The sequence below is a fragment of the Protopterus annectens genome, chromosome 2.part2, assembly GCF_019279795.1.
Source record: "Protopterus annectens isolate FY-2018-M chromosome 2.part2, PAN1.0, whole genome shotgun sequence".
Lineage (NCBI taxonomy): Eukaryota > Metazoa > Chordata > Ceratodontiformes > Protopteridae > Protopterus > Protopterus annectens.
The window spans coordinates 562248799-562261169 of NC_056730.1; the positions used below are offsets into that span (position 1 = coordinate 562248799).

Here is a 12371-nt window from a genome sequence, read left to right on the forward strand (position 1 = left end):
AGCAGAAACACATTTGTAGTGTTGAGTGTACACAAGAAATAAAAAAAAAATGTATAGACAATTCTGAAAAGGCTCCTGGGGTTTACATGTTGTTAATTTTCTGTTTTTTTATAGAACACGTGCCAGAATGGGGAAAAAAAGGGTTATGGATAAATGGAGTGATATAATTGTTTAGATGAAAAGTTTGTAAATTAGTAAAACTGGAAATTTAAAACTGAATAGAAATGAGTTTTGCTATTTTACAATGTATAATTTGATTTTTGACTCTAAGTCTGGGATGCAAGCATAAGAGATTGGCAGAATGAAGAAACAGCTGCTTGGATATGGCTAAGTATTCATTGCCGCTCTGAAACTGTGATTCATGTCATTGATGTGCACCCCATATTTGCTGAAATTTCTTCGCCGTTGTAAATTTATCTAAATATATTGACATAAATATTAAATTGCAGTTATGATCAAATTGTAAACTACGTTTCTGCTGGATTCGTTTGTATTAATTTTCTTTTCAGGTGGACTGGCGTAGATCCTTCATCACTACTGATGTCAATCCATTTTATGACTCTTTTGTGCGCTGGCAGTATGTAATTTTAAAAGAAAGGAACAAAGTCAAGTTTGGAAAAAGGCAAGTATTTCTGTCTTCTACTTCTGTCTTGTTTAAAAGGACCTTTGTTTTGCGTATTATTGCTGTATGTTTTTTTTGTATCAAGTCTATTGTATTTCATTAGCCAAGCTTCCTTTTTATTTTAGCACAACTTACCTTTTAATTATCTGTTTTTGTAGTATGTAGTCCCATCACAGGTTAAGGTGCATTTGTCATTTCATTCCTTGAGTAATTAAGAAAGGGGTTAAAACAAGAGTTAACTGAAGCCTTTGGAGCAAAGCCATCTTAAGTAAGAATCACAGAGAAGATTGCTGGTTACATTTTGTGAATGATTTTGAGCTTTCTGGTATGTATCCTTGTCCTAGAGTCCTGTGAATTTTGGAAATTTGGAGTATAGATTTGTATTGTCCTGCTTAGTTAAGGTCTTTGTGCGATTCTACTGTTCCCCTTTTGGACTCTAGACCTTTTGCTTAGCATAATTTCTCTTCCATATAGTTTGTATGCCCCTGTTTCAAACAGTGGAGTCTCAAATATTGTATTACAGCTACAGTATTGCATGTGAAAATTTGGATTGACCTGGGTCCAGAAAAATGTAAGTCATAATTTAGTCTCTGGTGAGTTGTATATTTGACAGAACTTGGAGCATCAAGAATGTTTTGGGTGAAGTAGCATAACTGCTGATTTCTTCCAGCATTTCTTTCAGCAGCAGCATTTTCTGGAAATGTGCTTACAGCACCAATGAGATTTCTGCTACTTATTTTCTACCTGACAAGTATCAAAGGGTATATGAATAGTTCTTTCTTTCATTTGGATGGGATAGAGCTGTACCCAGTCTGGTATTGCTTGAGTAAAAAATCACTCACTATTATTTCTGTGTTAATAATTGTGGCTTCACTAAAGCTTATCAATGGTTTTGATGGGGAAACAAGTCCCACATTTTAATATACTCTGTTTGGAGAGCAAGCGCTTTTCTTTGAATCAACAAAAGCCTTTAATAAACCTACCTGATTAAGATGTTGAAGACCCTTACAAAACTCTTCCTAACTGATGTATTTACTGTGATGGAAGGAAGTGTCTCTTAGTGTGCTGATTGCAGGGTTGCTTCACCAGTGTTCCACCTTTTCAAACAAGGATGTTACAGGACACGGACATACATTTCAAGAGTAAGTTTGAATCGTATACAAAGCCATGTGGAAGTACAAATATCCAGTAATTTTCCCTGTAGTTCCTTACAGCTTATTTCATTACAGGATGTTTCTAAGAAAACATCTAAAAAGTGTAACTAGTGGTGTGCCTGGTTCATCTACCAGATGTATACCAGTAATGAGTTTGGCACTGAGAGGCTCAAGTGTACCCATGTGAAAGGGGCGTTCATACAATAAATATTTTTATGCAACTGCTGTGTGTAACTAATGGTAGCTGTCTACTAGTGGTGTGCCTGGTTCATCTACCAGATGTATACCAGTAATGAATTTGGCACTGAGAGGCTCAAGTGTACCCATGTGAAAGGGGAGTTCATACAGTAAATATTTTTATGCAACTGCTGTGTGTAACTAATGGTAGCTGTCTACTGCTGACTGTATCTTTCTGATTCTGTATACCTTGATATCTCTTTGTGGTTTATAGTTATTGATGCAGCTTTATACGCAGGATACAACAATCCCTGCAAGTGATGACAGTTGTACCAGGTTTATTTTACTGCATGTAATTTTCCTTGTCATCGTCCCTTCATTAGTAATGATTCAGTAGCACATTTGCTTTCACATATTGGTGTCCTCATTGCTGCCTTTATTGATTACAGTCTTCTAGCTAAAGCACTGCCCTTGCAGAGTGTCATATAACCTTCCAGAAGACCATTCCTTCTTTGCTCAGCTGCAAGTATTGCGGTTATATTTACTTGCCTTATATCACCACTCGCCTGGTCTCAGCTGACTCGAGTGCTGGATCATCCAGTGCTGGTTCCCAGGCATTTGCTTAACAGCTGTTAGACCTCATGCAAGTCAGCTGTGTTTAAAGGCTCATTCAGCTCTGGCCTGAATTGTTTTCCTCCTTTTTCTCATACCAAGCTACAAGGAAAATCTGGGTTCAGATCTTGCTCTACCATTCTCATTGAAACCTCTGATGTACTTCTCACACAACATAGATTCCCTTGACATGGATGGTGAAGGTGTAGTTGTAATCTGTGGCATCTGACCGCTGCAGACCGATCTAAATGAAATTGTCAAGACATTCCAGTAGGCAGATAGTTAAATTGTCTTTGCTTGTACATGCTTCATAGAAAATAGACAAAAAAAAAAGCCTGCCATGTGCAGGAGGAAATGCATTGGGTGGTCTTGCTCTTAGTAAATGCTTTTTAGAACATCACAAAGGCAAGTTGGGTCTGTACTGATAAATTATTTTTTGTCCAGAAAAGTCCAATGATAAAATTTACATTTTTCACCCTGCTGTGTAATGTAAAGGCATGGAATCCTGATTGCAGCTGTGGTAAAGGGGAGCAGAATATGGGAGGGAACAAGTGGCTAGTGCCAGTCTGGTAGAGTAGAGAGTTAAGGGTTTCTGCTTGCCTCCAAGGAACCTCACAGTGGAGGCCATTAATTATAGCTCATTTGCAGAATAGGTTGCCTTTTGTTCAGTAATGTGGTTGTGAATGAGTGTTGGAGGAGTTTTGTTAACATGCATAGTGCGTGATGTCACACACATGCTCCAACTTAGTTTTTTTCCACTCCTGCATGCCTAAAATGATCACCCTTAACTACAAAAAATGTGCCCATCAGCACATATCATGGCATTGTATACCAGGCTAGGAGAGTGAGCCTAGACAGTGTGTTTACGACATTCTTTTCTGCTATTTCTTTAGTTGGTTAGCAGGCCAACATTTGCTGTGGAAAACTTCTTGCAGTTGATGCCATAATGGATTAAGTTATCAAGTTATATTCCTGTGGCCGTCATATGTTCCAGCATCCACAGTATTTCTTTCACTTCAGCTTTAATTTGGAGTAAGATGCCATACATTTTACTAAAAAAAAAAAAAAAAAAAAAAAAAAAAAAAACTAACCCTGCTACTTCAGATGATCCTTCATTTGGAGAGGCCTAAGGCTTATATGAACTGACATCCATCTTCCATCTTTTCTCCATAGAAACTTCTCACTGTGTCTGGGCAATAAGAAGGAAGAAGCTTTTGTTATCCCATTCATGGGGCCTTTGTCAAGTGCTCTGTTTTTGTAGTGTGGAAGCATCCAAATTCTGCTATTGTCTCTCAGAAGGCAGGCACCTTCTCTAATGAAAAATTACTGTGGAGTAAAGTGAGGTCTTCAACAAGTATGTCAGGGGCAGATGTTTTGAGTGATATGTGCCAAAACGGGACCTACACACCTTGGTACCTTTCCACCTCCCCACAGGGTGAGGTCTTTGAGGGACTAGAAAGAATAGTCAAGAAGGGTGTATTTTGGCATGTTGGAGTTGAAGTCCCTTAACTCTCTGCCTCACTTTGATTATACTCCTGCCTAATGGACCATGTACTGGAGAACCTGGTAACCATTATTATAGGATCTGGTTGACTTTCTCCGCAAGAGGAAGCAGGTGTGACAATGGTAGATGGTCTTTCATTACATCCCCCAGATTTTTGTCTGCTGCTTACAGACCTGTTCATTGTTTGAGGAAGAAAGAGCCCTTTTCAGAATTAAAATCACTATGAGGTAGAGTCTTATTTTCTGTGGTATTTCTGGCTAGTTCCTTAACAGTGAAGTTATGACATTACAGCACTCTGTCTTACTACAGTCTAACACTGTTCATGGTGGGGCTGGTTGCCAAAGTTTTGGAGCCATGGGTTTTGCAACATGGTTATAGCAGCCGATAGCACAGACAGTGGAGCTCTTTGACCCAGCCTCAGAAAGGGCTGTACTAAGGGACCCAGCTGTCTCCACACAGCTGTTGGAACAGACGCAGTCTGAACTCCTTAAAAGAACTGCACAGACTTTATTTCCTTTGGAGGCAGTTTACCTTTCATAATATAAGTCAACAGTAGGTCATTTACATTCCATGTTAAATTTGACAGTGCTGCAGTTATGATAAACATTTCTACTTATGACATATTTTGTACATGCTTTTCTATTTAGTAGCATATATAGTGACACCAGTGGTTGGCATCATCTGTGAAATAACGTCTGTTTTATTTATTGTATTACCTGTTTATTGACATTTGGTTATAGGGAAAGTCTAACTGAGCAAGAACCTGTTTTCCAGCGAAGGCTTGGGGGGAAAAAGCTGTGCAAAATACAAATTACAACAGGAGATCAGTATCACTCTCAGTAAAATTTGCACGAAGAAAATAAACATCAAACGAATATGTAGGAAATGTACAGGATTAATGCATTTGAGAAGTTGGAAAGATAAAGGAAAGAACATACTAAACATGCAAGATGAATGCAAAATGAAAATAATTTGGTATCCATGGCAGAATGTAAAGGTTTCCTCTGCAGAGTCACAGTAGAGGGGATATATTGAGTTAAGCCTATAAAACAGTAAGTAGTCCAATCCATGGCAATAAGAGAATTAAGAATATTGGTTTGAGACAGATTAAATAAGGGAGGTAGCATTAAGAATATGACGACATGGGGGGGGGAAGGAAGAAGTCTTGGTATGAGCCTGGTGTGGTACAGGAAGACAGCCAAGAGATTTTAAACCCATTTCATATTTTTCCAAATATTTGTTTATAGTCAGTGTACAATACTTTCCATCTACCTCTGACACCCCAAACTGTATACATTTAAAAAAACAGTACATTACATACATAGTACATCTGTGCACATTATAACAAATTTGCCTTTTTCAGTCTCATCTTCATGCTCCTCCTAAGTATACAAAGTGGCTTGTTGCATTTAGTTAAATGTCATCTTTTATACCAGCTCTTTAAAGAAATTCCTGGCTAGCCTTTAACAAAATAAATCAAGGTTATGACTTGGTTAATGCCTACTAATTCTGTAGCTGACAGGGAGGTATTTTAAGTGTTCATTTCCCCTCTTTATTTTTTTTAATTAATACTTTTCTCTCATCACTAAGGTACCTGCCACACTACCCTTTTAAGGCTTAGTTACTGTAGATCTCTAAGACCTAGTGAAAAGGTCATACAAGATGTGCTGCCTAGAAATTCCTTGACTTTTTTTTTCCCTGAAAGTGCTTCTGGCCAGTTCTTTGAGTCTGCTTTGGCTTCCCAAATCAAAGCCCACACTACCCCTAAAAATCCACTTTTCCTTTGTCGAAACATCTGTTGATGAAAAACAAAACTATCTGATAACCTTTCTTTCACAAGGATCAGGTGTCCCTTTGGACAAGTTGCATTATCTCCTGAAAACTGCTACTGAATTGTTCTCAACCAGGTTTGATCATTTGTTTTCTTTTTTGTGGCAGGAACCAGAGTAAAAAAAAAACTTTCACACTTTCTGCTACTTGTGCCTGAAGTGCAGTACTAAACAGAGCTGGTGTTAATGAATTTTTCATTCCAGTCCTAGAAACAAAACTGTTAATTGTTGGAGTATTTATTTATTTGTCTTTAGTTTTGTCTCCATAGTTTTTTCATGGGATTTATTTAGTTATTTAAGGGGATGTCCTGTATGTTCAGTATGTAGACAGTTTATTTTTTTCCGTTACTGTTTATGTGCATTACTTTTACTGTTTTTGCATATACTTGACTATATCATTCTAAGTATCATTACACGTTATAATACTCCAGTTGCATTCATGAGCTGTCATTGTTACCACAAGCAGCGGTCCCTTCAAACAAATGAGGCTTATGGATCCCAGAAGAATGAGGAACAGTTCAAGATATATGGCACTCCCTCCACCTACATTAGGGCGTAGCCGTTTGTCCCTTGCAGGGAAGTTGCCACGAGTAGTATATGACAAGGAAGTGGATCACAGGAAGTTAAGTAAACCCGAATGCAATGATTTGCTGTTAGTGATCTCTTCCGAATAATATACCCTTGTAGTAACTAACTTATGCAGATTAGTGTCACTGATATTTTTAATAAGTAGTGTCTTAACTGTTTTTAGTTGATTTACAGGTGAATCCTCCTTGATGGCTCCCTGTGGTTGGACAGCCCTGACATCGGGCCTTGGTTGTTGAAGTTCTTTTTTTTTTTAAAAGATGTTTTAATATATTTTTATATCATTTGGTAACAATGTGGGTGTTAAATCATTGTTTCATGTTTCAAGAAGTGTGATTTGTTTACTGATTGCACACAAACTGGTGCGTTTGGGGACTAGGAGCTTTAAGCAGTTTGTATGACACTCCATTATGTGCCAGCAATGGATGTTGATGCCTCAGAAGAGGAACTTCTGAAGAAAAAAAGGGCCAAGTTGCAGTTGGTGGAGAGGTTGAGCCCAGTCATTAACTTGTCAAGGAGGATGTCATTATAGATAACTGATGTTAAAAGCATATCTCCTTTGCTTGTAAGTAGAGTGGAAGTTGTACTTGCTAAGCAAACTATTTCCATGTTGAGTGCTAGTGCCTTTATATTTTATGTACTAATTTGTTTGACTTGTGCCCCCTCTTGACACCCCCCTGCACATCTAAAGAGCAGAGCAGGCACCAGATTTTTTGAATGGCACACTCCTCCTATTGACTGAAAAAACTGGAGTGTAATGCCTGCTTTGCCGAACCTTTGTGAGTACTTGCTTCTACACACCTTGGCAAACTCACAACCCGTTAATACCTAGTTTAAGAAATGAAGTACTTATGATGAGACTCTGGCAGTACTTTACCCCCAGGACAGGTAAACTAGTGTTGCAGAATCTGTTCTTTCAGTCCCAGGTCAAATACTCTAGAACCTGGGCCAGTAATCAAATTAGGGTCATGTAGGACATAGTCAGGACCAGAAACTCTGCAAGCAAGCAAAATCTGAGGGTAATGCTACTCCATGCTAGAAGTCTAAGTCTCAAAATGCACTCCCTCGAGGCACTCCTTAAAATGGAGAACATCGATATCTGTGCAGTGACTGAGACCTGGTGCAAGGCTAAAAAGAGCCACCCCTGCATTACCATGCTATAATTCATACTAGACTTTTCGGCCACCTAACCTGGACCGGAACACCAAAGGCAGAGGTGTGTCCATATTCATTAAGGATGTCCACACCTCCAGGCTAGTTGCTCAGCATAATGCATCCAAGATTATCCAAATGCAACTAACTCTGGGCAAGACTGCAATCCAAATTGTAACTTGCTACAGATCCCCCACCATGCCCCAGGATTTCCACTCTTCATTTCTTGATACACTGGATAATGTTAGGGTACAACCCAACACCCTAATAATGGGCGATTTCAACTACCTCACCATTAACTGGGAAAACTACTCCTGTACTAACTCTTTTGCTCAACATTTTCTGGAATTCATAAATTCCAATGCCTTGGATCAACTTATCCACACCCCCACCAGGGGCAGCAGTATCCTAGACCTGGTCATTACCAACATGGGCGACTGGTTTTCCACACCAGCGGTCAGTTCCTCGTTGGTCAGATCTGACCACAAGCTAATCAGCCTAGGCATCCACATCCTGCCCCCACCCCCCCATTAGAGGAACCACCATAAAAATTTTCTCCAAAGCCAACTTCACACTTCTTAAGACAGAAGTGGCAAACTTCACAACACCCATGCAGACCGACAATAGAGGTACAACTACTGAATCCTACACAAATGCACTTTATAAGCACTTACACAAGTGCATGGATCATGCTATCCCTAACAGAACCAAAATGCTGTCCTCCAAAAAAAGGAAGCCAATCTGGTGGTCCCCTGCCATAAACAAACTTTACAATAGAAGAAAGAAACTGTTGTAAAAAAGAGTAAAATCTCATGACTGGAAGAACTCCCTGGTCAGCCTCGGTAAGATGCTGAGATCCCTCACAAAATCTTCCAAAGCTAGTTATGAAAACAAAATCGCCACTGATTCGGAAGACTTCCACAACACATTCTATAGCTATGTCAAGAATCTCAATGGCAACACTCAGATCTGCTCTGAGTTACAGCACAATGGCACTAAATATACAGAACCAACTGATATTGCCAACAACCTGGCAGATAGGTTCAGTGCTAACTTTGCCCCCCCCCCCCCCCCCCCAAAGAGCCCGTCTCTATACCGGAAGAATGCAGAGTTCCTGTCATCACAGCTGCACAGGTAAAAACCACACTCTCCGAAGCCAAGGACACAGCATACATGGGACCTGACAACATCCCAGGCTGCATTCTACATGAACTACAGAATGAACTGGCACCCCACCTAAGCACCATGTTCAATCATAGCCTCACCTCAGGCTTTGTGCCCACTGAATGGCACACAGCAACAGTTATCCCACTCCACAAAGGGGGAGCCACCAGAGACCCCGGGAACTACCGCCCCATTAGCCTAACGAGCCTGGTCTGCAAGGCCATATAACATATCATCATGGAACTTATAAACAAAGACATTGGTAATCTCCAAACGCTGGACCCCACCCAGTCCGGCTTTGTAAAAGGCAGATCATGTCTCCTAAACGTGGTTGACTTCTTTGAAGCAGTCACCAAAACCATAGACGTGGGTAAGGTGGTTCACACCACCTGTCTAAATCTCACCAAGGCTTTTGACACTGTCCCCCACTCTGGAATTATAGATAAGCTCACTAAACTAGGTATAAATCCCTATGTCACAAGATGGGTTGCCAGCTGGCTCACTGACAGAGCCTACACTGTGAAAGTAGCAGACTCCAAATCCGACTTCAGACCAGTGACAAGTGGAGTACCAAAGGGTTCAGTCCTGGGTCTTCTCCTGTTTGGTATCTGTTTTTCTGAAGTACAGGCTAACAAAAAGTTTTTGGCTAACAAAGTTTGCAGATAACTGCAAACTAGGAGCCATAAGTGAAACTCCTGATGATGTGGACATCCTGCAAAAGGGCCTTACTGAGACAGATGCCTAGTGTCAAAGCCATGGCCTCAAGCACAATGCCAGAAAGTGCATTGTCATCCCCTTTGGTAAAATCTCTGTACCCTGGTACTACCACATAGGTGGTAGTCTACTTAACACCGAATGTGTGATAAGAGACCTTGGTACACAGGTGGACATTAGTCTCGCCTTTGATAATCACATCACCACAGTAGTCAGGAAATCCTTGTACGTGGCACACCTCATCACAAAAGGTTTCTCATCCAGGAAAAAAGAGGTCATTGTTCCCCTGTACTCGTCAATCATTAGTCCCATTATAGAGTACAGCGCCCCTTTTGGTATGTACCTCACAAGACATCTACAACAACTGGAAAGGGTGTAGAAATACCTCACAAAGAGGATTACTGCCCTCAAACAGATGCCGTACATAGACGGTCTCAAACTGCAGCTTTACTCCGTCGCATATCACCTACTCGGAAGCAATCTCTGCCTAACATACAAAGCTATGTCAAACCCAGAGCTGTTGGACATGCTGCACTTAAAGAAATCCCAATCCCTCCAAGCTACAATCTCTAGGGACCTAAACCTTGTCACCACAATAAACAGAACATGCTGGAGGGCTATATTCCTGTCCCAGAGACTTCCCATACTCTGGGACAAACTACCTATCTATATCAAACAAAGCTACTCATTAGCACTCTTCAAGAAAAATGTTGATGATTGGATGGGAAATAGGAAATTCACCCCAGGGATCACCTCTGTGGCTCTGCTCAACAGGGGCACAGGAAAATAATTTTCTTGGGTGGCGAAAGCCAGGGTACCTTTTTGGCTAGACTTGTATAGGCCCTAGGGCTGAGAGCCTAGTACCTACCTATGAACCTATAAGAGTGAGCTGTTATTATTTTACTTTTATTTGGTTAACACTCTGTTGAATGATGCTGGCTGTTTTATGTCGGGCATGTAATATCTTCCAGTTTTTACTTCAGAAATGCCACTTTACCTGATTTGTACTTTTGTCAGTTAATTATTAGTGCACATCGTCATAAAGCCTCACTATTTGGATAGTGATTAAAGCAGTCAGATATCTTTTGGGACCTCGTAATTATAATGACTTCACCTTCTAGCATTCTTTGTTTTTTGTCTGTCCTCCTGCCTCCGAGTTGCTTTTCACTGCTTGTAATACTTCCCGTCTGTCATGTACTGCAGAAGATTACTAGCAGGATGACAGCAATGAACTGACCATATCAGCTGATTTTCTGCAGTGGATGTTTATTACCCTTCCGCTGCCATTATTTATATTGGTCACACCAGCATTATTCTGCTACTGCCTATGGGGTTTCCTGTAAGTTAGTCCTGCATGTTTGTAATTTTATTTCTTGTTTTGTGGATTATATTAATTTAATGCAGGGGAGCAGACTGAGTATCAAAGTATTAGCCACTGTCTTCTAACTTGCTGTGGAGTGATTGATGTGTGCTAGCAGTAGGATGTAGCCCATGCATAAGAACAAGAAAGAAAATGTTACTGAGCAATGGTAGGCAGAAGGAGAAATCCCCAAAATTAATTACTGCAGAAGTCCTTCTCATAGATGTTATTATAGTGAGTATTTATTATTTAGCATGAGCTGCAAGGAACACTGAATCTGAGACCATCCAAGTGCAATTGACAGCGGGTAAATTGTTCAATTTATAGCTTGCTACAGATCTCCCACCTTGTCTCAGGACCCTCACGCAGCATTCCTGAGAACATTAGAAAATATGAAGATTCTACCCAACATCATGCTACTGGGTGACTTCAACTATCCAAACATTGACTGGGAAAACTACTCAAGCTCAAACGCCCTAGCCCAATGCTTCCTTGAGTTTATAAACTTGGAACGCCCTTGAACAGCTGGTCACCATTCCCAAAAGAGGTGACAACATACTGGACCTGGTCATCACCAACATGGGGAACCTATGTTCCACATCTGAGGTAAACTCGTCATTGGTAAGATCAGATCACAAACTAATCACACTGGACCCCCCCCCCCCCCAGTCAAGGAAATCAAGGTAAAAAACTTCTCTAAAGCCAACTTCACACTCCTCAAGACCGAGGTTGGAAGTTTCAAAGCTCCCAATCAAATGGAAATTGATGACCCATCGGCAGAATCCTTTACAAGTGCATTCTGTGAACACCTTCAAGAATGCATGGACCGAGCCATCCCAAGTAAAACCAAGACCAACTCCTCAAAAATGAGGAAGCCAGTCTGGTGGACCCTGGCCATAAATAAACTTTACAACAGGAGGAGGAAACTCCTGCAAGATAGAACAAAATCCCAAAATAAGAAGGCATCTCTGATTAACATCAGTAAAAAACTGCGCTCCCTCATTAAATCATCCAAGGCCAACTTCGAAAGAAAAATAGCCAGTGACTCTAAGGATAACCACAAGGCCTTCTTTAACTATGTCAAGAGTCTAGGGTAAACTCTCAGATATGCTCCGAGCTAGTGCATAATGGCCATAAATACACTGAACCAACCAACATTGTCAACATCCTGGCTGACAAGTTCAGTGCAAACTTCACCCCCCCCCCTCTCCACCAAAGGGGCTAACACCCATCCCAGAAGAATGTGGCGCTCCACATATCGCAGACAAACAAGTAAAGACAGCCTTTGCAAAGGCCAAAAACACAGCATCAATAGGACCAAATGCTATCCCAGGTTGTGTCTTACACGAGCTTCAAAATTAACTAACCCCTCCCCCATCTCAAATCACTATTCAAACTCAGCCTCTCTACAGGCTATGTACCCAATGAATGGCATACAGCAACAGTCGTACCACTCCACAAAGGTGGTGCAACAACTGACCCTGGGAACCATCGCCCT

General features: G+C 40.7%; 1 protein-coding gene across 1 annotated transcript in view; it reads left to right on the forward strand.

The window, feature by feature from the left end:
* LARS1 (leucyl-tRNA synthetase 1) overlaps positions 1-12371 on the forward strand; it is a 1303086-nt gene that overhangs the window by 227001 nt on the left and 1063714 nt on the right. Inside the window, exon 7 of the mRNA XM_044064023.1 lies at positions 510-622. Within this exon, the coding sequence (XP_043919958.1) occupies positions 510-622 (113 nt within the window). The remainder of the gene's footprint in view (positions 1-509; positions 623-12371) is intronic.